The sequence below is a fragment of the Oncorhynchus mykiss genome, chromosome 18 (genome assembly GCF_013265735.2).
Source record: "Oncorhynchus mykiss isolate Arlee chromosome 18, USDA_OmykA_1.1, whole genome shotgun sequence".
NCBI classification, from domain to species: domain Eukaryota; kingdom Metazoa; phylum Chordata; class Actinopteri; order Salmoniformes; family Salmonidae; genus Oncorhynchus; species Oncorhynchus mykiss.
The window spans coordinates 59347465-59370807 of NC_048582.1; the positions used below are offsets into that span (position 1 = coordinate 59347465).

Sequence of the window (23343 nt, forward strand, 5' to 3'; positions counted from 1 at the left end):
AATCAAACCAGTGTGGTAATCAAACCAGTGTGCTAATCAAACCAGTGTGCTAATCAAACCAGTGTGCTAATCAAACCAGTGAGCTAATCAAACCAGTGTGCTAATCAAACCAGTGTGCTAATCAAACCAGTGTGGTAATCAAACCAGTGTGCTAATCAGACCAGTGTGGTAATCAAACCAGTGTGGTAATCAAACCAGTGTGGTAATCAAACCAGTGTGCTAATCAGACCAGTGTGGTAATCAAACCAGTGTGGTAATCAAACCAGTATGGTAATCAGACCAGTGTGGTAATCAAACCAGTGTGGTAATCAAACCAGTGTGGTAATCAAACCAGTGTGGTAATCAAACCAGTGTGGTAATCAGACCAGTGTGGTAATCAAACCAGTGTGGTAATCAGACCAGTGTGCTAATCAGACCAGTGTGCTAATCAAACCAGTGTGGTAATCAGACCAGTGTGGTAATCAAACCACTGTGCTAATCAGACCAGTGTGCTAATCAAACCAGTGTGGTAATCAAACCAGTGTGGTAATCAAACCACTGTGCTAATCAGACCAGTGTGCTAATCAAACCAGTGTGGTAATCAAACCAGTGTGGTAATCAAACCACTGTGCTAATCAGACCAGTGTGCTAATCAGACCAGTGTGCTAATCAAACCAGTGTGGTAATCAAACCAGTGTGGTAATCAAACCACTGTGCTAATCAGACCAGTGTGCTAATCAGACCAGTGTGGTAATCAAACCAGTGTGGTAATCAAACCAGTGTGCTAATCAGACCAGTGTGGTAATCAAACCAGTGTGGTAATCAGACCAGTGTGGTAATCAAACCAGTGTGCTAATCAGACCAGTGTGCTAATCAGACCAGTGTGGTAATCAAACCAGTGTGCTAATCAGACCAGTGTGGTAATCAAACCAGTGTGGTAATCAGACCAGTGTGGTAATCAAACCAGTGTGGTAATCAGACCAGTGTGCTAATCAGACCAGTGTGGTAATCAAACCACTGTGCTAATCAGACCAGTGTGCTAATCAGACCAGTGTGGTAATCAAACCAGTGTGGTAATCAAACCAGTGTGGTAATCAAACCAGTGTGCTAATCAAACCAGTGTGGTAATCAAACCAGTGTGTTAATCAAACCAGTGTGCTAATCAAACCAGTGTGCTAATCAAACCAGTGAGCTAATCAAACCAGTGTGCTAATCAGACCAGTGTGGTAATCAAACCAGTGTGGTAATCAAACCAGTGTGGTAATCAGACCAGTGTGCTAATCAAACCAGTGTGGTAATCAGACCAGTGTGGTAATCAAACCAGTGTGGTAATCAAACCAGTGTGGTAATCAGACCAGTGTGGTAATCAAACCAGTGTGGTAATCAGACCAGTGTGCTAATCAGACCAGTGTGCTAATCAAACCAGTGTGGTAATCAGACCAGTGTGGTAATCAAACCACTGTGCTAATCAGACCAGTGTGCTAATCAAACCAGTGTGCTAATCAAACCAGTGTGGTAATCAAACCACTGTGCTAATCAGACCAGTGTGCTAATCAAACCAGTGTGGTAATCAAACCAGTGTGGTAATCAAACCACTGTGCTAATCAGACCAGTGTGCTAATCAGACCAGTGTGCTAATCAAACCAGTGTGGTAATCAAACCAGTGTGGTAATCAAACCACTGTGCTAATCAGACCAGTGTGCTAATCAGACCAGTGTGGTAATCAAACCAGTGTGGTAATCAAACCAGTGTGGTAATCAAACCATTGTGGTAATCAAACCAGTGTGCTAATCAGACCAGTGTGGTAATCAAACCAGTGTGGTAATCAAACCAGTATGGTAATCAGACCAGTGTGCTAATCAAACCAGTGTGGTAATCAAACCAGTGTGGTAATCAAACCAGTGTGGTAATCAAACCAGTGTGGTAATCAGACCAGTGTGGTAATCAAACCAGTGTGGTAATCAGACAAGTGTGCTAATCAGACCAGTGTGCTAATCAAACCAGTGTGGTAATCAGACCAGTGTGGTAATCAAACCACTGTGCTAATCAGACCAGTGTGCTAATCAAACCAGTGTGGTAATCAAACCAGTGTGGTAATCAAACCACTGTGCTAATCAGACCAGTGTGCTAATCAAACCAGTGTGGTAATCAAACCAGTGTGGTAATCAAACCACTGTGCTAATCAGACCAGTGTGCTAATCAGACCAGTGTGCTAATCAAACCAGTGTGGTAATCAAACCAGTGTGGTAATCAAACCACTGTGCTAATCAGACCAGTGTGCTAATCAGACCAGTGTGGTAATCAAACCAGTGTGGTAATCAAACCAGTGTGGTAATCAAACCACTGTGCTAATCAGACCAGTGTGCTAATCAGACCAGTGTGGTAATCAAACCAGTGTGGTAATCAAACCAGTGTGCTAATCAGACCAGTGTGGTAATCAAACCAGTGTGCTAATCAGACCAGTGTGGTAATCAAACCAGTGTGGTAATCAGACCAGTGTGGTAATCAAACCAGTGTGGTAATCAGACCAGTGTGCTAATCAGACCAGTGTGGTAATCAAACCACTGTGCTAATCAGACCAGTGTGCTAATCAGACCAGTGTGGTAATCAAACCAGTGTGGTAATCAAACCAGTGTGGTAATCAAACCAGTGTGGTAATCAAACCAGTGTGCTAATCAAACCAGTGTGCTAATCAAACCAGTGTGCTAATCAAACCAGTGAGCTAATCAAACCAGTGTGCTAATCAGACCAGTGTGGTAATCAAACCAGTGTGGTAATCAAACCAGTGTGGTAATCAGACCAGTGTGCTAATCAAACCAGTGTGGTAATCAAACCAGTGTGGTAATCAAACCAGTGTGGTAATCAAACCAGTGTGGTAATCAGACCAGTGTGGTAATCAAACCAGTGTGGTAATCAGACCAGTGTGCTAATCAGACCAGTGTGCTAATCAAACCAGTGTGGTAATCAGACCAGTGTGGTAATCAAACCACTGTGCTAATCAGACCAGTGTGCTAATCAAACCAGTGTGCTAATCAAACCAGTGTGGTAATCAAACCACTGTGCTAATCAGACCAGTGTGCTAATCAAACCAGTGTGGTAATCAAACCAGTGTGGTAATCAAACCACTGTGCTAATCAGACCAGTGTGCTAATCAGACCAGTGTGCTAATCAAACCAGTGTGGTAATCAAACCAGTGTGGTAATCAAACCACTGTGCTAATCAGACCAGTGTGCTAATCAGACCAGTGTGGTAATCAAACCAGTGTGGTAATCAAACCAGTGTGGTAATCAAACCACTGTGCTAATCAGACCAGTGTGCTAATCAGACCAGTGTGGTAATCAAACCAGTGTGGTAATCAAACCAGTGTGCAAATCAGACCAGTGTGGTAATCAAACCAGTGTGGTAATCAGACCAGTGTGGTAATCAAACCAGTGTGCTAATCAGACCAGTGTGCTAATCAGACCAGTGTGGTAATCAAACCAGTGTGCTAATCAGACCAGTGTGGTAATCAAACCAGTGTGGTAATCAGACCAGTGTGGTAATCAAACCAGTGTGGTAATCAGACCAGTGTGCTAATCAGACCAGTGTGGTAATCAAACCACTGTGCTAATCAGACCAGTGTGCTAATCAGACCAGTGTGGTAATCAAACCAGTGTGGTAATCAAACCAGTGTGGTAATCAAACCAGTGTGCTAATCAAACCAGTGTGGTAATCAAACCAGTGTGCTAATCAAACCAGTGTGCTAATCAAACCAGTGTGCTAATCAAACCAGTGAGCTAATCAAACCAGTGTGCTAATCAGACCAGTGTGGTAATCAAACCAGTGTGGTAATCAAACCAGTGTGGTAATCAGACCAGTGTGCTAATCAAACCAGTGTGGTAATCAAACCAGTGTGGTAATCAAACCAGTGTGGTAATCAAACCAGTGTGGTAATCAGACCAGTGTGGTAATCAAACCAGTGTGGTAATCAGACCAGTGTGCTAATCAGACCAGTGTGCTAATCAAACCAGTGTGGTAATCAGACCAGTGTGGTAATCAAACCACTGTGCTAATCAGACCAGTGTGCTAATCAAACCAGTGTGCTAATCAAACCAGTGTGGTAATCAAACCACTGTGCTAATCAGACCAGTGTGCTAATCAAACCAGTGTGGTAATCAAACCAGTGTGGTAATCAAACCACTGTGCTAATCAGACCAGTGTGCTAATCAGACCAGTGTGCTAATCAAACCAGTGTGGTAATCAAACCAGTGTGGTAATCAAACCACTGTGCTAATCAGACCAGTGTGCTAATCAGACCAGTGTGGTAATCAAACCAGTGTGGTAATCAAACCAGTGTGGTAATCAAACCACTGTGCTAATCAGACCAGTGTGCTAATCAGACCAGTGTGGTAATCAAACCAGTGTGGTAATCAAACCAGTGTGCAAATCAGACCAGTGTGGTAATCAAACCAGTGTGGTAATCAGACCAGTGTGGTAATCAAACCAGTGTGCTAATCAGACCAGTGTGCTAATCAGACCAGTGTGGTAATCAACCCAGTGTGCTAATCAGACCAGTGTGGTAATCAAACCAGTGTGCTAATCAGACCAGTGTGCTAATCAGACCAGTGTGCTAATCAGACCAGTGTGCTAATCAAACCAGTGTGCTAATCAGACCAGTGTGGTAATCAAACCAGTGAGCTAATCAGACCAGTGTGCTAATCAGACCAGTGTGCTAATCAAACCAGTGTGCTAATCAGACCAGTGTGGTAATCAAACCAGTGTGCTAATCAAACCAGTGTGCTAATCAGACCTGTGTGCTAATCAAACCAGTGTGCTAATCAGACCAGTGTGCTAATCAAACCAGTGTGCTAATCAGACCAGTGTGGTAATCAAACCAGTGTGCTAATCAAACCAGTGTGCTAATCAGACCAGTGTGCTAATCAAACCAGTGTGCTAATCAGACCAGTGTGCTAATCAAACCAGTGTGCTAATCAGACCAGTGTGGTAATCAAAAGAATGTGCTTATGTTTAGTGGGCTGTTATGTTATGTTTGGTGGCTGTTATGTTATGTTTGGTGGCTGGTATGTTATGTTTAGTGGGCTGGTATGTTATGTTTAGTGGCTGATATGTTATGTTTAGTGGGCTGGAATGTTATGTTTAGTGGCTGGTATGTTATGTTTAGTGGCTGATATGTTATGTTTGGTGGCTGGTATGTTATGTTTAGTGGCTGGTATGTTATGTTTAGTGGGCTGGTATGTTATGTTTGGTGGCTAGTATGTTATGTTTAGTGGGCTGGTATGTTATGTTTAGTGGCTGGTATGTTATGTTTAGTGGGCTGGAACGTTATGTTTGGTGGCTGGTATGTTATGTTTAGTGGGCTGGAATGTTATGTTTGGTGGCTGGTATGTTATGTTTAGTGGCTGATATGTTATGTTTAGTGGGCTGGAATGTTATGTTTAGTGGCTGGTATGTTATGTTTAGTGGGCTGGTATGTTATGTTTAGTGGGCTGGAACGTTATGTTTGGTGGCTGGTATGTTATGTTTAGTGGGCTGTTATGTTATGTTTGGTGGCTAGTATGTTATGTTTGGTGGCTGGTATGTTATGTTTAGTGGCTGGTATGTTATGTTTAGTGGGCTGTTATGTTATGTTTGGTGGCTGGTATGTTATGTTTAGTGGGCTGGAACGTTATGTTTAGGGGGAATTAGGGGTTTATCTTGTACTTATACAGATACATAATGTACACTTGTATAGGTACCGGTATAAACATATCACACAGCCATAAGCATGATAATAACTCTGATCTTTGGTTGTGGGTTTCCCTAGGTACAGATTGTAGTTTCCCTAGGTACAGATCTAGGATCAGCTTCCCCTCCCCCAATCCTAACCCTAACCATTAATGGGGAAGATGCTAAACTGACCCAAGATCAATTTCACTCTACACCTGGATGTACTCAGCAGGATTGATTAGATTACCATAGAGGAAGGCCATTGAGAGAGCATATTACCCTGACTTGCAGTCCCTGGATCTCTTCCAGGTGGGACTTCTCTGCATCCTCCAGCCTCTTCCTCTCTGCATCCTCCTTCTGGACAAACTCCACCTCCCTGGGAGAAACAGAGAGAGGGGAGAGAAGAGAAGGAGATGGGGGTTAGAAGGGTACGTTGGTGTCCCTCTGACAGGGGTGATGACAGGGAGAGTGTTTGGTGTGAGGACAGGGACAGAGTGTAAGATATTTGGATGGTTGGGGACAGCTCATCTGACAGGGGTGAAGACAGGGACAGAAGTGTTAGGTGTTTGAGTAGCTGGGACCGCTCCTCTCACAGGGGTGAGGACAGGGACGGAGTGTTAGGTGTTTGAGTAGCTGGGACCGCTCCTCTCACAGGGGTGAGGACAGGGACGGAGTGTTAGGTGTTTGGGGAGTTGGGACTGTTCCTCTAACAGAGGTGAGAACAGGAATGTGTGAATATGACGAGATATGTAGAGCTCCTCTCTGTGTTGTCCCCTTTAACAGGAGTGTAGAAGGTAAAGAAGGGTATAGTGTGTGTGTGTGTGTGTGTGTGTGTGTGTGGGTGTGTGGTGTGTGGTGTGTGGTGTGTGTGCGTGTGTGTGTGTGGTGTGTGGTGTTTGTGTGTGTGTGTGTGTGGTGTGTGGTGTATGGTGTGTGTGTGTGGTGTGTGTGTGTGTGTGTGTGTGTGTGTGTGTGTGGTGTGTGTGTGTGTGTGTGGTGTGTCTGTGTGTGTGTGTGTGTGTGTGTGTGTGTGTGTGTGTGTGTGTGTGGTAAAAGGAGACTATCCCAGGGAGGATAGGAAATAAAGACAGAGTGACAGCCTGACACAGTCCTGCCTCTGTCTTACAGCAGGGCTGAAGGACGCATGACTCCCTTGTACTCAGACAGACAGACAAACAACCATAACAAACCCAACACACTCAGACAGACAAACAACCATAACAAACCCAACACACTCAGACAGACAAACAACCATAACAAACCCAACACACTCAGACAGACAAACAACCATAACAAACCCAACACACTCAGACAGACAAACAACCATAACAAACCCAACACACTCAGACAGACAAACAACCATAACAAACCCAGCACACTCAGACAGACAAAACAACCATAACAAACCCAACACACTCAGACAGACAAACAACCATAACAAACCCAACACAGACAGACAAACACACAGACATTGGCTCTTGAGACATTTGCAATTCCTTGTGCTCACTACATCCGCTTGGTGAAATTATCTGCCTGTCTTATTCTGGCCTGTTCAACATTGCTGCTGTTAAAATGGAGGGAGAGTTTGTTTCCGCAGTTAGCAGCAATGTTGCTTCAAGGACAAAGGAATTTAAAGGCAGTCAGAGCGGAGAGTGGCAAAGCACTTCTGATGGGAATGACCATAGAGATCAACTCACTACTTTGAGAGAGAGGCTGCGGTGTGGAGCAGAGCTGCATAGGAAGTCAACACAACTCTCTCTCTCTCTCTACAGACATGCTTCAACTAAGTGGCACTTGGTTAAAATGTCCTTCAGATTCATGGGTGGAATCTGTTTGTGAAAACGTTTGATACACATACTGTAGGAAAATAACAGGGTTTGAAAAACAGATGTGTATTACCTAAAATAAGCTGTCATTTGCAATGGCCTCTAAATTTGGATTTGAATCTTAAATAACATAGCTACGATAAGATGTTGTCCTTATAAACCAAAGTGGACTGAATAATGTTGCAATTCTTCAGGTTTTCAGTCATTTAAAATATATATATATATTTTACTAGGCATGTCAGTTAAGAACATATTCTTATTTACAATGACGGCTACCCCAGCCAAACCCTGGAATTGAACCAGTGTCTGTAGTGACACCTCTATCACTGAGATGATGCACTGCTGCGCCACTCGGGAGCCCATTTTACTCTAATGGCAACAGATAACACGGACACATCTGGAGTGTGTGGCTAGTTACTGACTAGACCAGAGCAACAGATCTGGAGTGTGTGGCTAGTTACTGACTAGACCAGAGCAACATATCTGGAGTGTGTGGCTAGTTACTGACTAGACCAGAGCAACAGATCTGGAGTGTGTGGCTAGTTACTGAGTAGACCAGAGCAACAGATCTGGAGTGTGTGGCTAGTTACTGAGTAGACCAGAGCAACAGATCTGGAGTGTGTGGCTAGTTACTGACTAGACCAGAGCAACAGATCTGGAGTGTGTGGCTAGTTACTGAGTAGACTGAGTATTTGTTATTTTACCAGGTAAGTTGACTGAGAACACGTTCTCATTTGCAGCAACGACCTGGGGAATAGTTACAGGGAAGAATGAGCCAATTGTAAACTGGGGATTATTAGGTGACCATGATGGTTTGAGGGCCAGACTGGTAATTTAGCCAGGACACCAGGGTTAACACCCCTACTCTTACGATAAGTGCCATGGAATCTTTAATGACCTCAGAGAGTCAGGACACCCGTTTAACGTCCCATCCGAAAGACGGCACCCTACACAGGGCAGCGTCCCCAATCACTACCCTGGGGCATTGGGATATTTTTTTTAGACCAGAGGAAAGAGTGCCTCCTACTGGCCCTCCAACACCACTTCCAGCAGAATCTGGTCTCCCATCCAGGAACTGACCAGGACCAACCCTGCTTAGCTTCAGAAGCAAGCCAGCAGTGGTATGCAGGGTGGTATGCTGCTGGCTCAATATGGAGTGTGTGGCTAGTTACTGACTAGACCAGAGCAACAGATATGGAGTGTGTGGCTAGTTACTGACTAGACCAGAGCAACACATCTGGAGTGTGTGGCTAGTTACTGACTAGACCAGAGCAACAGATCACCTATTTAATCCTATTAACTGGTTACTGTAGTTCCAGTCTGCCTAGTTAATTGGCACAAAGCAACATTCCAAGCGTGCTACAGTATAATACGAAGTACAGTAAATCACAAAAGTACATGTTGATGTTGATCTGTAGTCAGTTAAAAGATGCGAAAGGAACAACAAAGAGTTGTTTGACAAAGTGCTGGGCAACAGTATTAGTGATATTAGTGCAAGGAAAATACATTAATAGTTCTGTATGGACATGAGCGGCGGGAATGAGTAACTCCCTTAGAACATGGGTCGCCTGACCTCAAGACAAACGCACTACCCTAAGTTAGATATTTCACTTGGGAGAGTTCGTAACAGCCTTACCAAGCCTAGGAATGATACAGCATATTGAACCAGTATGTTGTTTAATTTAGACTAGTTTAGCACCAGACTCTGACTCACTTCTGCTGGAAATCTTTGATGAGTTTCTTGGCCTTGTTGTACTTCTTCTCTAGGGTGGTGTACTGACACTGGGCCTCCTTCAGGTGCTCGTTGACCGTGTGGCACAGGGTCTGGGCCTCGATCCAGTAACTCTCCAGCTTCAGCATCCTCTCCTTGTTCTCCTCCATGCTGGCCTTTAGCTGGCTCTTCTCCTTCTCCCAGCGCGCCTTCTCCCTGTCCACCGCTGCTAGCTGGGGTAGGCAAGCACACAGACATTCAGATACTGAACACACATAAACACATTAGCATGGCAACACACACACACACACAATCACAGACACACACACACGCATGCTCGCACTATGGTATGAGACTATGCTATGGGATGAACACCTTAACTTACAGATCACTAACCAGCCTTCACAACAAAGAGAAACTGCAGCATTGCATGCAACAAGCCCTTCAATGAGTTTAGTATATTGGCACAACCTCCTTTCAAATGTTGTTACTGTATTACATCCTTCTACTCCTCGTCAGGGCAAACTTCTGAAGCAACAGTCTCCCAACGACCAACAGTCTCCCAACGACCACCAGATCAGCTCAGGCTCAGAGTATTACACCAACAAGCTTATCTTTCACTGTCACTAAATCCACTCATTCAATTGAGTTAATAATCTACAGAGCTTTTAGATCACTTCCTGCAGTTTGATCTAAACTGTCCTCATAGGGAGGCACACAATTGGCCCAGCGCCATTCGGGTTAGGGGAGGGTTTGGCCGGGGTAGGCCGTCATTGTAAAATAAGAATTTGTTCTTAACTGACTTGCCTAGTTAAATAAAAAAAAACATTATCAGGATGCAGGGGATAAACCAGACACTTTTAAAAAGCTCTTTTGTCTGTGCCTGCTTGCCTGTCACTCTCACGTAACCACTGACTCACTCACCGCCCAGACACCTGTGACACGAAACTGCAAGAGAGGCAGCGGAGCTAGACTTCTGAAATACACATGCAATTGCCTTAAATATTCAGAAATAACTTCAAATAGAAACTATTATCCACTGCACTGTCCAATGATGTCCTTTTTCCAAACATATGTCAATTCCTCATGCTTTTATGGTGCTTAGTAAATATATTTTATACCATTCTTAGAGATGATAGTAGCGGAGCTTTCTTACCTTGTTTTTGAGCTTCTGTATCTCTGCCTCGGTGACAGTGTGCTTGATCTGCAGCTGAGGGAGTAGAAAGGGAAAAGGTCGATCTGATGATCAAACACTTGGCTGAGCAGCCTCTGTGCTGGACAAGCCTCATGCAGAGACAAAGACAGAGACAGAGACATACACACACACACACACACACAGAAGGAGTCAATAGGCAGAGAGCGAAAAGTGGTGATTGAATGACAGACAGAGAAAGAGAGAGGAAGGACACAGTAGAATGAGAGAAGTTGTGAGAAAGAGGCAGTAAAGGAATGTGAAGAGAGAAAAAGAAAGAGAAAGAGAGAGAGAGAGAGAGAGAGAGAAAGAGAGAGAGAATGAGAGAGAGAGAGAGAGAGAGAAAGAGAGTCCCAGAAAGAGAGAAAGAGGAAGAGAGAAAGAGAGAAAAAGAAAGAGAAAGAGAAAGAGAGAGAGAGAGAGAAAGAGAGAGAGAATGAGAGAGAGAGAGAGAAAGAGAGTCCCAGAAAGAGAGGAAGAGGAAGAGAGAGTCCCAGAGAAAGAGAGAGAGAGAAAGAGGAAGAGAAAGAGAGAGAGAAAGGAGGGAGAAAAAGAGAGCGAGAATGAGAGAGTCCCAGAGAGAGAGTTCAGAGGTTTTGGGACAGTAGAGATTACATGATTTCTCACTAAATATCCAGAACACCGCAGTGCAGCTCGAGCAATTTGTTAAGTGTGTCACGCAAATGTGGTGTGAGGGACAAAATCTCCTGGTGCCAGCAGTGGTAGTAAGGCTTTTTAATCAATATTACTTGCAGGCTGGCTACTTTAAAAATGATAAAAAAAAAAAAAGGTTTCTAGAAGAAAGTAACGCCCAAATACTGTTTTTTCAGACATTTGCTAATGTTTGACTTCGTTCCAATCAGGAACAAGAAGGAGTTGTTCGACAAAGTGCTGGGCAACAGTATTAGCGATATTAAGGCGAGGAAAATACATTAATACATACAGTAAGACCTTTTTTTGGGACCTTCTGTCTTTTTTTAGAGTGGTGAAAGGAAAGAAGTAGAGGAAAAGAGACAAGGAAAGAGGAAGTGAAGTGACCTCTCTGAACTTCTGGTAGAGTTTGGTGGCATCCAACTCTGAGGGGGAAATGATGTCATCCGCTTCTGGCAAATCGAACACCTCAATGCTCTTCTCGCCGTCGCCCTCCCCGTCTCTGGCCCTGTCCGCAGCTGGCCCTGCCTCCTCATCCTCCTCCTCCTCCTCATCAGTGGCGTACTCCCCTGTCTGAGGTCACACACACACACATAACATGAGAATACATTTCCGTCTATATAATTTGTCATACATATACATTTCACAGAGAACAACACAAGCTCCTCCTCATCAAACGTTTACCCCTTTTTTTTCTCGCTTGTTTGACTTTGTCTAACTTTCATTGAGTCCTCTCTTCCTATTTTAAGAAACGTTGCCTGCTACTCCAATGTTTGCCAGACGACTCATCCTGTATTAATTCCGCTGCTGTATCGGTCACACCATGCATCAGTCTGAACCTAACATCCTAGAAGTCGTTTGTGGTAATGTTAAAATGACATGAAACAAAGATTTGTGTAGGCCAGTTCTGGTTTCTGGGACCAATCAGAACGATTTGCATTTGAAACCTTAGTGGGCGTGGCGTTTGGCCGGCGCTCTGTGGATGAGTAGCCAGGCATCTCGAATGTTGATAATGAAAACAGTTAATCATGTTTACGGTGAGGACAACAAATACACCAGCTTAAGCTTTCTCTCAGCCAATTTTGAGAGAGAGACCAGTTGTCATGTCTGGGTATAGAATAACAGGGGCCCAGTCAAAGTGAACTGGGGGTTGAGGTGAGGTGAGGAAGGGGAAGATTGATGGATGGGGATGGAGGGTGGGGGGTTGAGGAGAGGGTCAGGGTTAGGGTTAGGGTTAGGTCATTGTCATCCTGTGATGACCCACAGTATGGAAAACCCTTTCAGATGAGTGGTGCTTTATGAGAGCAATCCATCACCATCATCACGACTAGGGCTGTGGCGGGTACAAAATTCCATCAGCCGGTCTCACGGTAACTGACCGCTAATTAACAACAACAAAAAATCATTTTTTTCTTGGGCCTCTATAACTAGATATATTTTTTTTGCGAATTGGATTGATCCCCTCTACCACACGGAACGAGGTGGCTAAAAACAGACCTCCATCCTATGCTAGCTTGCTACCGATGGCCCGGCTAGCTGTCTGAATCGCCGTGACCCCCAACCAACCTCTCCACTCACTGGACCCTTTTGATCACTCGACTAAGCATGCCTCTCAATGTCAATATGCCTTGTCCATTGCTGTTCTGGTTAGTGTTTATTGGCTTATTTCACTGTAGAGCCTCTAGTCCTGCTCACTATACCTTATCCAACCTATTAGTTCCACCACCCACACATGCAATGACATCTCCTGGTTTCAATGATGTTTCTAGAGACAATATCTCTCTCATCATCACTCAATACCTAGGTTTACCTACACTGTATTCACATCCTACCATACCTTTGTCTGTACATTATACCTTGAAGCTATTTTATCCCCCCCAGAAACCTCCTTTTACTCTCTGTTCCAGACGTTCTAGACGACCAATTCTCATTGCTTTGAGCCGTACCCTTATCCTACTCCTCCTCTTTTCCTCTGGTGATGTAGAGGTGAATCCAGGCCCTGCAGTGCCTAGCTCCACTCCTATTCCCCAGGCGCTCTCTTTTGACGACTTCTGTAACCGTAATAGCCTTGGTTTCATGCATGTTAACATTAGAAGCCTCCTCCCTAAGTTTGTTTTATTCACTGCTTTAGCACACTCTGCCAACCCGGATGTTCTAGCTGTGTCTGAATCTTGGCTTAGGAAGACCACCAAAAATTCTGAAATTTTCATCCCTAACGACAACATTTTCAGACAAGATAGAACTGCCAAAGGGGGCGGTGTTGTAATCTACTGCAAAGATAGCCTGCAGAGTTCTGTCCTACTTTCCAGGTCTGTACCAAAAACAATTCTACTTTTAAAAATCCACCTCTCTAAACACAAGTCTTTCAACCGTTGCTGCCTGCTATAGACCACCCTCTGTCCCCAGCTGTGCTCTGGATACCATATGTGAACTGATTGACCCCCATCTATCTTCAGAGCTCGTGCTGCTAGGCGACCTAAACTGGAACATGCTAAACACCCCAGCCATCCTACAATCTAAGCTTGATGCCCTCAATCTCACACACATGATCAATGAACCTACCAGGTACCTACCCAAAGCTGTAAACACGGGCACCCTCATAGATATCATCCTAACCAACTTGCCCTCTAAATACACCTCTGCTGTCTTCAACCAAGATCTCAGCGATCACTGCCTCATTGCCTGCATCGGTAATGGGTCAGCTGTCAAACGACCTCCACTCATCACTGTCAAACGCTCCCTGAAACACTTCAGCGAGCAGGCCTTTCTAATCGACCTGGCCGGGGTATCCTGGAAGGATATTGATCTCATCCAGTCAGTAGAGGATGCCTGGTTATTTTTTTTAAATGCCTTCCTAACCATCTTAAATAAGCAAGCCCATTTCAAGACATTTAGAACCAGGAACAGATATACAGTGCCTTGCGAAAGTATTCGGCCCCCTTGAACTTTGCGACCTTTTGCCACATTTCAGGATTCAAACATAAAGATATAAAACTGTATTTTTTGTGAAGAATCAACAACAAGTGGGACACAATCATGAAGTGGAACGACATTTATTGGATATTTCAAACTTTTTTAACAAATCAAAAACTGAAAAATTGGGCGTGCAAAATTATTCAGCCCCTTTACTTTCAGTGCAGCAAACTCTCTCCAGAAGTTCAGTGAGGATCTCTGAATGATCCAATGTTGACCTAAATGACTAATGATGATAAATACAATCCACCTGTGTGTAATCAAGTCTCCGTATAAATGCACCTGCACTGTGATAGTCTCAGAGGTCCGTTAAAAGCGCAGAGAGCATCATGAAGAACAAGGAACACACCAGGCAGGTCCGAGATACTGTTGTGAAGAAGTTTAAAGCCGGATTTGGATACAAAAAGATTTCCCAAGCTTTAAACATCCCAAGGAGCACTGTGCAAGCGATAATATTGAAATGGAAGGAGTATCAGACCACTGCAAATCTACCAAGACCTGGCCGTCCCTCTAAACTTTCAGCTCATACAAGGAGAAGACTGATCAGAGATGCAGCCAAGAGGCCCATGATCACTCTGGATGAACTGCAGAGATCTACAGCTGAGGTGGGAGACTCTGTCCATAGGACAACAATCAGTCGTATATTGCACAAATCTGGCCTTTATGGAAGAGTGGCAAGAAGAAAGCCATTTCTTAAAGATATCCATAAAAAGTGTTGTTTAATGTTTGCCACAAGCCACCTGGGAGACACACCAAACATGTGGAAGAAGGTGCTCTGGTCAGATGACACCAAAATTGAACTTTTTGGCAACAATGCAAAACGTTATGTTTGGCGTAAAAGCAACACAGCTCATCACCCTGAACACACCATCCCCACTGTCAAACATGGTGGTGGCAGCATCATGGTTTGGGCCTGCTTTTCTTCAGCAGGGACAGGGAAGATGGTTAAAATTGATGGGAAGATGGATGGAGCCAAATACAGGACCATTCTGGAAGAAAACCTGATGGAGTCTGCAAAAGACCTGAGACTGGGACGGAGATTTGTCTTCCAACAAGACAATGATCCAAAACATAAAGCAAAATCTACAATGGAATGGTTCAAAAATAAACATATCCAGGTGTTAGAATGGCCAAGTCAAAGTCCAGACCTGAATCCAATCGAGAATCTGTGGAAAGAACTGAAAACTGCTGTTCACAAATGCTCTCCATCCAACCTCACTGAGCTCGAGCTGTTTTGCAAGGAGGAATGGGAAAAAAATTCAGTCTCTCGATGTGCAAAACTGATAGAGACATACCCCAAGCGACTTACAGCTGTAATCGCAGCAAAAGGTGGCGCTACAAACTATTAATAATTTTGCACGCCCAATTTTTCAGTTTTTGATTTGTTAAAAAAGTTTGAAATATCCAATAAATGTCGTTCCACTTCATGATTGTGTCCCACTTGTTGTTGATTCTTGTGGCAAAAGGTCGCAAAGTTCAAGGGGGCCGAATACTTTCGCAAGGCACTGTAGCCCTTGGTTCTCCCCAGACTTGACTGCCCTTAACCAACACAAAAACATCCTATGGCGTTCTGCATTAGCATTGAACAGCCCCCGTGATATGCAGCTTTTCAGGGAAGCTAGAAACCATTATACACAGGCAGTTAGAAAAGCCAAGGCTAGCTTTTTCAAGCAGAAATTTGCTTCCTGCAACACTAACTCAAAAAAGTTCTGGGATACTGTAAAGTCCAAGGAGAATAAGAACACCTCCTCCCAGCTGCCCACTGCACTGAAGATAGGAAACACTGTCACCACTGATAAATCCACTCTAATTGAGAATTTCAATAAGCATTTTTCTACAGCTGGCCATGCTTTCCACCTGGCTACCCCTACCCCGGTCAACAGCACTGCACCCCCCACAGCAACTCGCCCAAGCCTTCCCCATTTCTCCTTCTCCCAAATTCAGTCAGCTGATGTTCTGAAAGAGCTGCAAAATCTGGACCCCTACAAATCAGCCGGGCTAGACAATCTGGACCCTTTCTTTCTAAAAAATTATTTGCCAAAATTGTTGCCACCCCTATTACCAGCCTGTTCAACCTTTCTTCGTGTCGTCTGAGATTCCCAAAGATTGGAAAGCAGCTGCGGTCATCCCCCTCTTCAAAGGGGGGGACACTCTTGACCCAAACTGCTACAGACCTATATCTATCCTACCCTGCCTTTCTAGGGTCTTCGAAAGCCAAGTCAACAAACAGATTACCAACCATTTCGAATCTCACCATACCCTCTCTGCTATGCAATCTGGTTTCAGATCAGGTCATGGGTGCACCTCAGCCACGCTCAAGGTCCTAAATGATATCTTAACCGCCATCGATAAGAAACATTACTGTGCAGCTGTATTCATTGATCTGGCCAAGGCTTTCGACTCTGTCAATCACCACATCCTCATCGACAGACTCGACAGCCTTGGTTTCTCAAATGATTGCCTCGCCTGGTTCACCAACTACTTCTCTGATAGAGTTCAATGTGTCAAATCGGAGAGTCTGTTGTCAGGACCTCTGGCAGTCTCTATGGGGGCGCCACAGGGTTCAATTCTTGGACCGACTCTCTTCTCTGTATACATCAATGATGTCGCTCTTGCTGCTGGTGAGGTTCTGATCCACCTCTACGCAGACAACACCATTCTGTATACTTCTGGCCCTTCTTTGGACACTGTGTTAACAACCCTCCAGGCAAGCTTCAATGCCATACAACTCTCCTTCCGTGGCCTCCAATTGCTCTTAAATACAAGTAAAACTAAATGCATGCTCTTCAACCGATCACTGCCTGCACCTGCCCGCCTGTCCAACATCACTACTCTGGACGGCTCTGACTTAGAATACGTGGACAACTACAAATACCTAGGTGTCTGGTTAGACTGTAAACTCTCCTTACAAACCCACATCAAACATCTCCATTCCAAAGTTAAATCTAGAATTGGCTTCCTATTTCGCAACAAAACATCCTTCACTCATGCTGCCAAACATACCCTTGTAAAACTGACCATACTACCAATCCTCAACTTCGGCGATGTCATTTATAAAATAGCCTCCAATACCCTACTCAACAAATTGGATGCAGTCTATTACAGTGCCATCCGTTTTGTCACCAAAGCCCCATATACTACCCACCATTGCGACCTGTACGCTCTCGTTGGCTGGCCCTCGCTTCATACTCGTCGCCAAACCCACTGGCTCCATGTCATCTACAAGACCCTGCTAGGTAAAGTCCCCCCTTATCTCAGCTCGCTGGTCACCATAGCAGCACCCAGCTGTAGCACGCGCTCCAGCAGGTATATCTCTCTGGTCACCCCAAAAACCAATTCTTCCTTTGGCCGCCTCTCCTTCCAGTTCTCTGCTGCCAATGACTGGAATGAACTACAAAAATCTCTGAAACTGGAAACACTTATCTCCCTCACTAGCTTTAAGCACCAGCTGTCAGAGCAGCTCACAGATTACTTCACCTGTACATAGCCCATCTATAATTTATTTCTATTTTGCTGCAAACACCATTCCAGTGTTTTACTTGCTATATTGCATTTACTTCCTTTACCTCCCTTGTCTCACCTCATTTGCTCACATCGTATATAGACTTATTTTTCTACTGTATTATTGACTGTATGTTTGTTTTACTCCATGTGTAACTCTGTGTTGTTTGTGTCGAACTGCTTTGCTTTATCTTGGCCAGGTCGCAATTGTAAATGAGAACTTGTTCTCAACTTTCCTACCTGGTTAAATAAAGGTGAAATAAAATAAAATAAATAAATATCAATCTACGATCCCCCATAGTCAAAAGTCGACCTATTCATTTCTGTATGAGAAATAAATATTCCAAACATAGTCTGGGACAGTTGTGGGATGCGATAGATCCCAAATTAATACAACCACTAGCATCTTTTTTACGCAATGTGGCGGACAAAACAGATCAGAACATTTAGCTTAAAATGTTATTATTTCTTCACATTATAAGTGCAGCAATGCGCACATGGTAGCAGGCTATAAGGATGAATGTTCCATTAGCTTCACCACCATCATCACCCCGTCACTATCATCATCATCATCATCATCAGCCTGTGCAGTATGTGTGGTCAGTAGAAAAGAGACAGCAGGGTTGATGATACTGTATGTTTTTCTTTCTGCTAGAGCTCTCTCTCTCTACAGCCTGGCAGCTTACTAAACTGATCCAGACAGACAGAATGCATCCCAAATGACACACTATCCCCAATGGATTCTGCTCTAAAGTAGTGCACTATGTAGAGAGCGGGGTGCCATTTGGGACACAGACAGGATTATAAAGACGAGTTCTGCTCTGCTGCAGCTCACATCTGGTTGCAGAGAGCCAGGCAGGGACAGCAGGATCGAATGACCCATCCTGGCATGGGGCCGGCCGGGCCCCTCTGTCTGGTCCTACTGCCAGAGACACTTGTGCTGGAGCTCACAGAGTTGTTGCAGAGCGAACACATCTCTCACTCTCTCTCTCACTCTCTCTCTCTCTCTCACACAAACACGCTGATGCACACACAGACACACACATGATCTTTCTCTCTCTCTCTCTGTCTCTCTGACTCTCTCACAAACACGCTGATGCGCACACACACACACGCACACGCACACGCACGCACACACACACACACACACACACACACACACACACACACACACACACACACACACACACACACACACACACACACACACACAAAGCTTACGCTGACACATGATTTGAAACCTCTGGTACAGGGAAAGCTTTCAGCCCTGCTGCTTTAAACAACTAAGGATATCTATTCACCCCATTCTCTATTAACAGGGTGAACAGGGTGAAAAGGTTGAATAGAGAACGGGGTGAATAGGGTGACCGGGGTAAACAGGGTGAACGGGGTGAACAGGGTGAAACAGGGCTGCTCAAGTTCAACACTGTTTAACATCTACATTAATGAATTGGCAAAACACTAGAAGAATCTGCAGCACCTGGTGTTATATCTGGAGTACTTCTCCTGTCCTATTCGGTGTCCTGTGTGAATTTAAGTGTGCTCTCTCTAATTCTCTCTTTCTCTCTTTCTTTCTCACTCTCGGAGGACCTGAGCCCTAGGACCATGCCTCAGGACTACCTGGCATGATGACTCCTTGCTGTCCCCAGTCCACCTGGCCGTACTGCTGCTCCAGTTTCAACTGTTCTGCCTTATTATTATTGGACGATGCTGGTCATTTATGAACATTTGAACATCTTGGCCATGCTCTGTTATAATCTCCACCCGGAATAGCCAGAAGAGGACTGGCCACCCCACATAGCCTGGTTCCTCTCTAGGTTTCTTCCTAGGATTTGGCCTTTCTAGGGAGTTTTTCCTAGCCACCGTGCTTCTACACCTGCATTGCTTGCTGTTTGGGGTTTTAGGCTGGGTTTCTGTACAGCACTTTGAGATATCAGCTGATGTACGAAGGGCTATATAGATACATTTGATTTGATTTGACCTGGTCTCACCTTACACAACACTGAAATCAAGTGTCTGCTGTACGCAGATGACCTGGTGTTGGGGTCTCCCACTAAGGAGCTACAGCACCAAGATAATTATTCACCCCATTCTCTCTTCAACCCATCTAGTCACACAATTCTCTTCAACCCATCTAGGTACCCCATTCTCTATTCACCCCATCTAGTCACCCCATTCTCTATTCACCCCATCTAGTCACCCCATTCTCTATTCACCCCATCTAGTCACCCCATTCTCTATTCACCCCATCTAGTCACCCCATTCTCTACTCACCACATCTAGTCACCCCATTCTCTAGTCACCCCATTCTCTATTCACCACATCTAGTCACCCCATTCTCTATTCACCACATCTAGTCACCCCATTCTCTATTAAACTCATCTATTCACCCCATCCTCTAATCACCCCATCCTCTAGTCACCCCATCCTCTATTAACCCCATCTATTCACCCCATCTAGTCACCCCATTCTCTATTAAACTAATCTATTCACCCCATCCTCTATTCACCCCATCCTCTAGTCACCCCATCCTCTATTAACCCTATCTATTCACCCCATCTAGTCACCCCATTCTCTATTCACCCCATTCTCCATTCACCCCATTCTCTATTCACCCCATTCTCCATTCACCCCATTCTCTATTAAACCCATCTAGTCACCCCGTTCTCTATTCACCCCATTCTCCATTCTCCCCATTCTCTATTAACCCCATCTATTCACCCCATACTCTAGTCACCCCTTCCATTCACCCCATTCTCTATTAACTCCATCTATTCACCCCATCTAGTCACCCCATTCTCTATTCACCCCATTCTCCATTCACCCCATTCTCTATTAACCCCATCTATTCACCCCATTATCTAGTCACCCCATGATCTATTAACCCCATCTATTCACCCCCTCTAGTCACCACATTCTCTATTAACCCCATCTATTCACCCCATTCTCTATTCACCCCATCTACTCACCCCATTCTCTATTAACCCCATCTATTCACCCCATTCTCTAGTCACCCCATCTAGTCACCCGATTCTCTATTCACCCCATTCTCTATTCACCCCATTCTCCATTCACCCCGTTCTCTATTCACCCCATTTTTTATTAACCCCATCTATTCACCCCATTCTCTATTCACCCCATCTAGCCACCCCATTCTCTATTAACCCCATTTATTCACCCCATTCTCCATTCACCCCATCTAGTCACCCTATTCTCTATTCACCCCATTCTCTATTCACCCCATTCTCCATTCACCCCGTTCTCTATTCACCCCATTTTTTATTGACCCCATCTATTCACCCCATTCTCTATTCACCCCATCTAGCCACCCCATTCTCGATTAACCAAATGTATTCACCCCATTCTCTAGTCACCCCATTCTCTATTAACCCCATCTATTCACCCATTCTCTATTCACCCCATCTAGTCACCCCATTCTCTAGTCACCCCTTCTAGTCACCCAATCCTCTATTCCCCCCATCCTCTATTAACCCCTTCCATTCACCCCATTCTCTATTAACCCCATCTATTCACCCCATCTAGTCACCCCATTCTCTATTCACCCCATTCTCCATTCACCCCATTCTCTATTAACCGCATCTATTCACCCCATTATCTAGTCACTCCTTCTAGTCACCCCATGATCTATTAACCCCATCTATTCACCCCCTCTAGTCACCCCATTCTCTATTAACCCCATCTATTCACCCCATTCTCTATTTACCCCATCTACTCACCCCATTCTCTATTAACCCCATCTATTTACCCCATTCTCTAGTCACCCCATCTAGTCACCCGATTCTCTATTAACCCCATTTATTCACCCCATTCTCCATTCACCCCATCTAGTCACCCCATTCTCTATTCACCCCATTCTCTATTCACCCCATTCTCCATTCACCCAGTTCTCTATTCACCCCATTCTCTAGTCACCCCATTCTCTATTAACTCCATCTATTCACCCCATCTAGTCATCACATTCTCTATTAACCCCATATATTCACCCCATTCTCTATTCACCCCATCTAGCCACCCCATTCTCGATTAACCAAATTTATTCACCCCATTCTCTAGTCACCCCATTCTCTATTAACCCCATCTATTCACCCCATTCTCTATTCAACCCATCTAGTTACCCCATTCTCTATTAAACCCATCTATTCACCCATTCTCTATTCACCCCATCTAGTCACCCCATTCTCTAGTCACCCCTTCTAGTCACCCAATCCTCTATTCCCCCCATCCTCTATTAACCCCATCTATTCACCCCATTCTCTATTAAACCCATCTAGTCACCCCGTTCTCTATTCACCCCATTCTCCATTCACCCCATTCTCTATTAACCCCATCTATTCACCCCATTATCTAGTCACCCCATGATCCATTAACCCCATCTATTCACCCCCTCTAGTCACCCCATTCTCTATTAACCCCATCTATTCACCCCATTCTCTGTTCACCCCATCTACTCACCCCATTCTCTATTAACCCCATCTATTCACCCCATTCTCCATTCACCCCATCTAGTCACCCTATTCTCTATTCACCCCATTCTCTATTCACCCCATTCTCTATTAACCCCATCTATTCACCCCATTCTCTATTCACCCCATCTAGTTACCCCATTCTCTATTAAACCTATCTATTCACCCCATTCTCTATTCACCCCATCTAGCCACCCCATTCTCGATTAACCAAATGTATTCACCCCATTCTCTAGTCACCCCATTCTCTATTAACCCCATCTATTCACCCCATTCTCTATTCACCCCATCTAGTTACCCCATTCTCTATTAAACCTATCTATTCACCCATTCTCTATTCACCCCATCTAGTCACCCCATTCTCTAGTCACCCCTTCTAGTCACCCAATCCTCTATTCCCCCCATCCTCTATTAACCCCTTCCATTCACCCCATTCTCTATTAACCCCATCTATTCACCCCATCTAGTCACCCCATTCTCTATTCACCCCATTCTCCATTCACCCCATTCTCTATTAACCCCATCTATTCACCCCATTATCTAGTCACTCCTTCTAGTCACCCCATGATCTATGAACCCCATCTATTCACCCCATTCTCTAGTCACCCCATCTAGTCACCCGATTCTCTATTAACCCCATTTATTCACCCCATTCTCCATTCACCCCATCTAGTCACCCCATTCTCCATTCACCCCATCTAGTTACCCCATTCTCTATTAAACCTATCTATTCACCCATTCTCTATTCACCCCATCTAGTCACCCCATTCTCTAGTCACCCCTTCTAGTCACCCAATCCTCTATTCCCCCCATCCTCTATTAACCCCTTCCATTCACCCCATTCTCTATTAACCCCATCTATTCACCCCATCTAGTCACCCCATTCTCTATTCACCCCATTCTCCATTCACCCCATTCTCTATTAACCCCATCTATTCACCCCATTATCTAGTCACTCCTTCTAGTCACCCCATGATCTATGAACCCCATCTATTCACCCCATTCTCTAGTCACCCCATCTAGTCACCCGATTCTCTATTAACCCCATTTATTCACCCCATTCTCCATTCACCCCATCTAGTCACCCCATTCTCTATTCACCCCATTCTCTATTCACCCCATTATCTATTCACCCCATTCTCTATTAACCCCATCTATTCACCCCATTCTCTAGTCACCCCATCTAGTCACCCGATTCTCTATTAACCCCATTTATTCACCCCATTCTCCATTCACCCCATCTAGTCACCCCATTCTCTATTCACCCCATTCTCTATTCACCCCATTATCTATTCACCCCATTCTCTAGTCACCCCATTC

The 23343-nt window shown here is 44.6% G+C and overlaps 1 protein-coding gene across 7 annotated transcripts in view; it reads right to left on the reverse strand.

The window, feature by feature from the left end:
• ppp1r9a (protein phosphatase 1, regulatory subunit 9A) overlaps positions 1–23343 on the reverse strand; it is a 119213-nt gene that overhangs the window by 24841 nt on the left and 71029 nt on the right. For all 7 annotated transcript variants that reach the window (XM_036953402.1, XM_036953408.1, XM_036953403.1 and 4 more), the window contains exons 7-10: positions 11453–11638; positions 10379–10432; positions 9226–9455; positions 5965–6061 (exon numbers count right to left, since the gene is read on the reverse strand). In XM_036953402.1, the coding sequence (XP_036809297.1) occupies positions 5965–6061; positions 9226–9455; positions 10379–10432; positions 11453–11638 (567 nt within the window). The remainder of the gene's footprint in view (positions 1–5964; positions 6062–9225; positions 9456–10378; positions 10433–11452; positions 11639–23343) is intronic.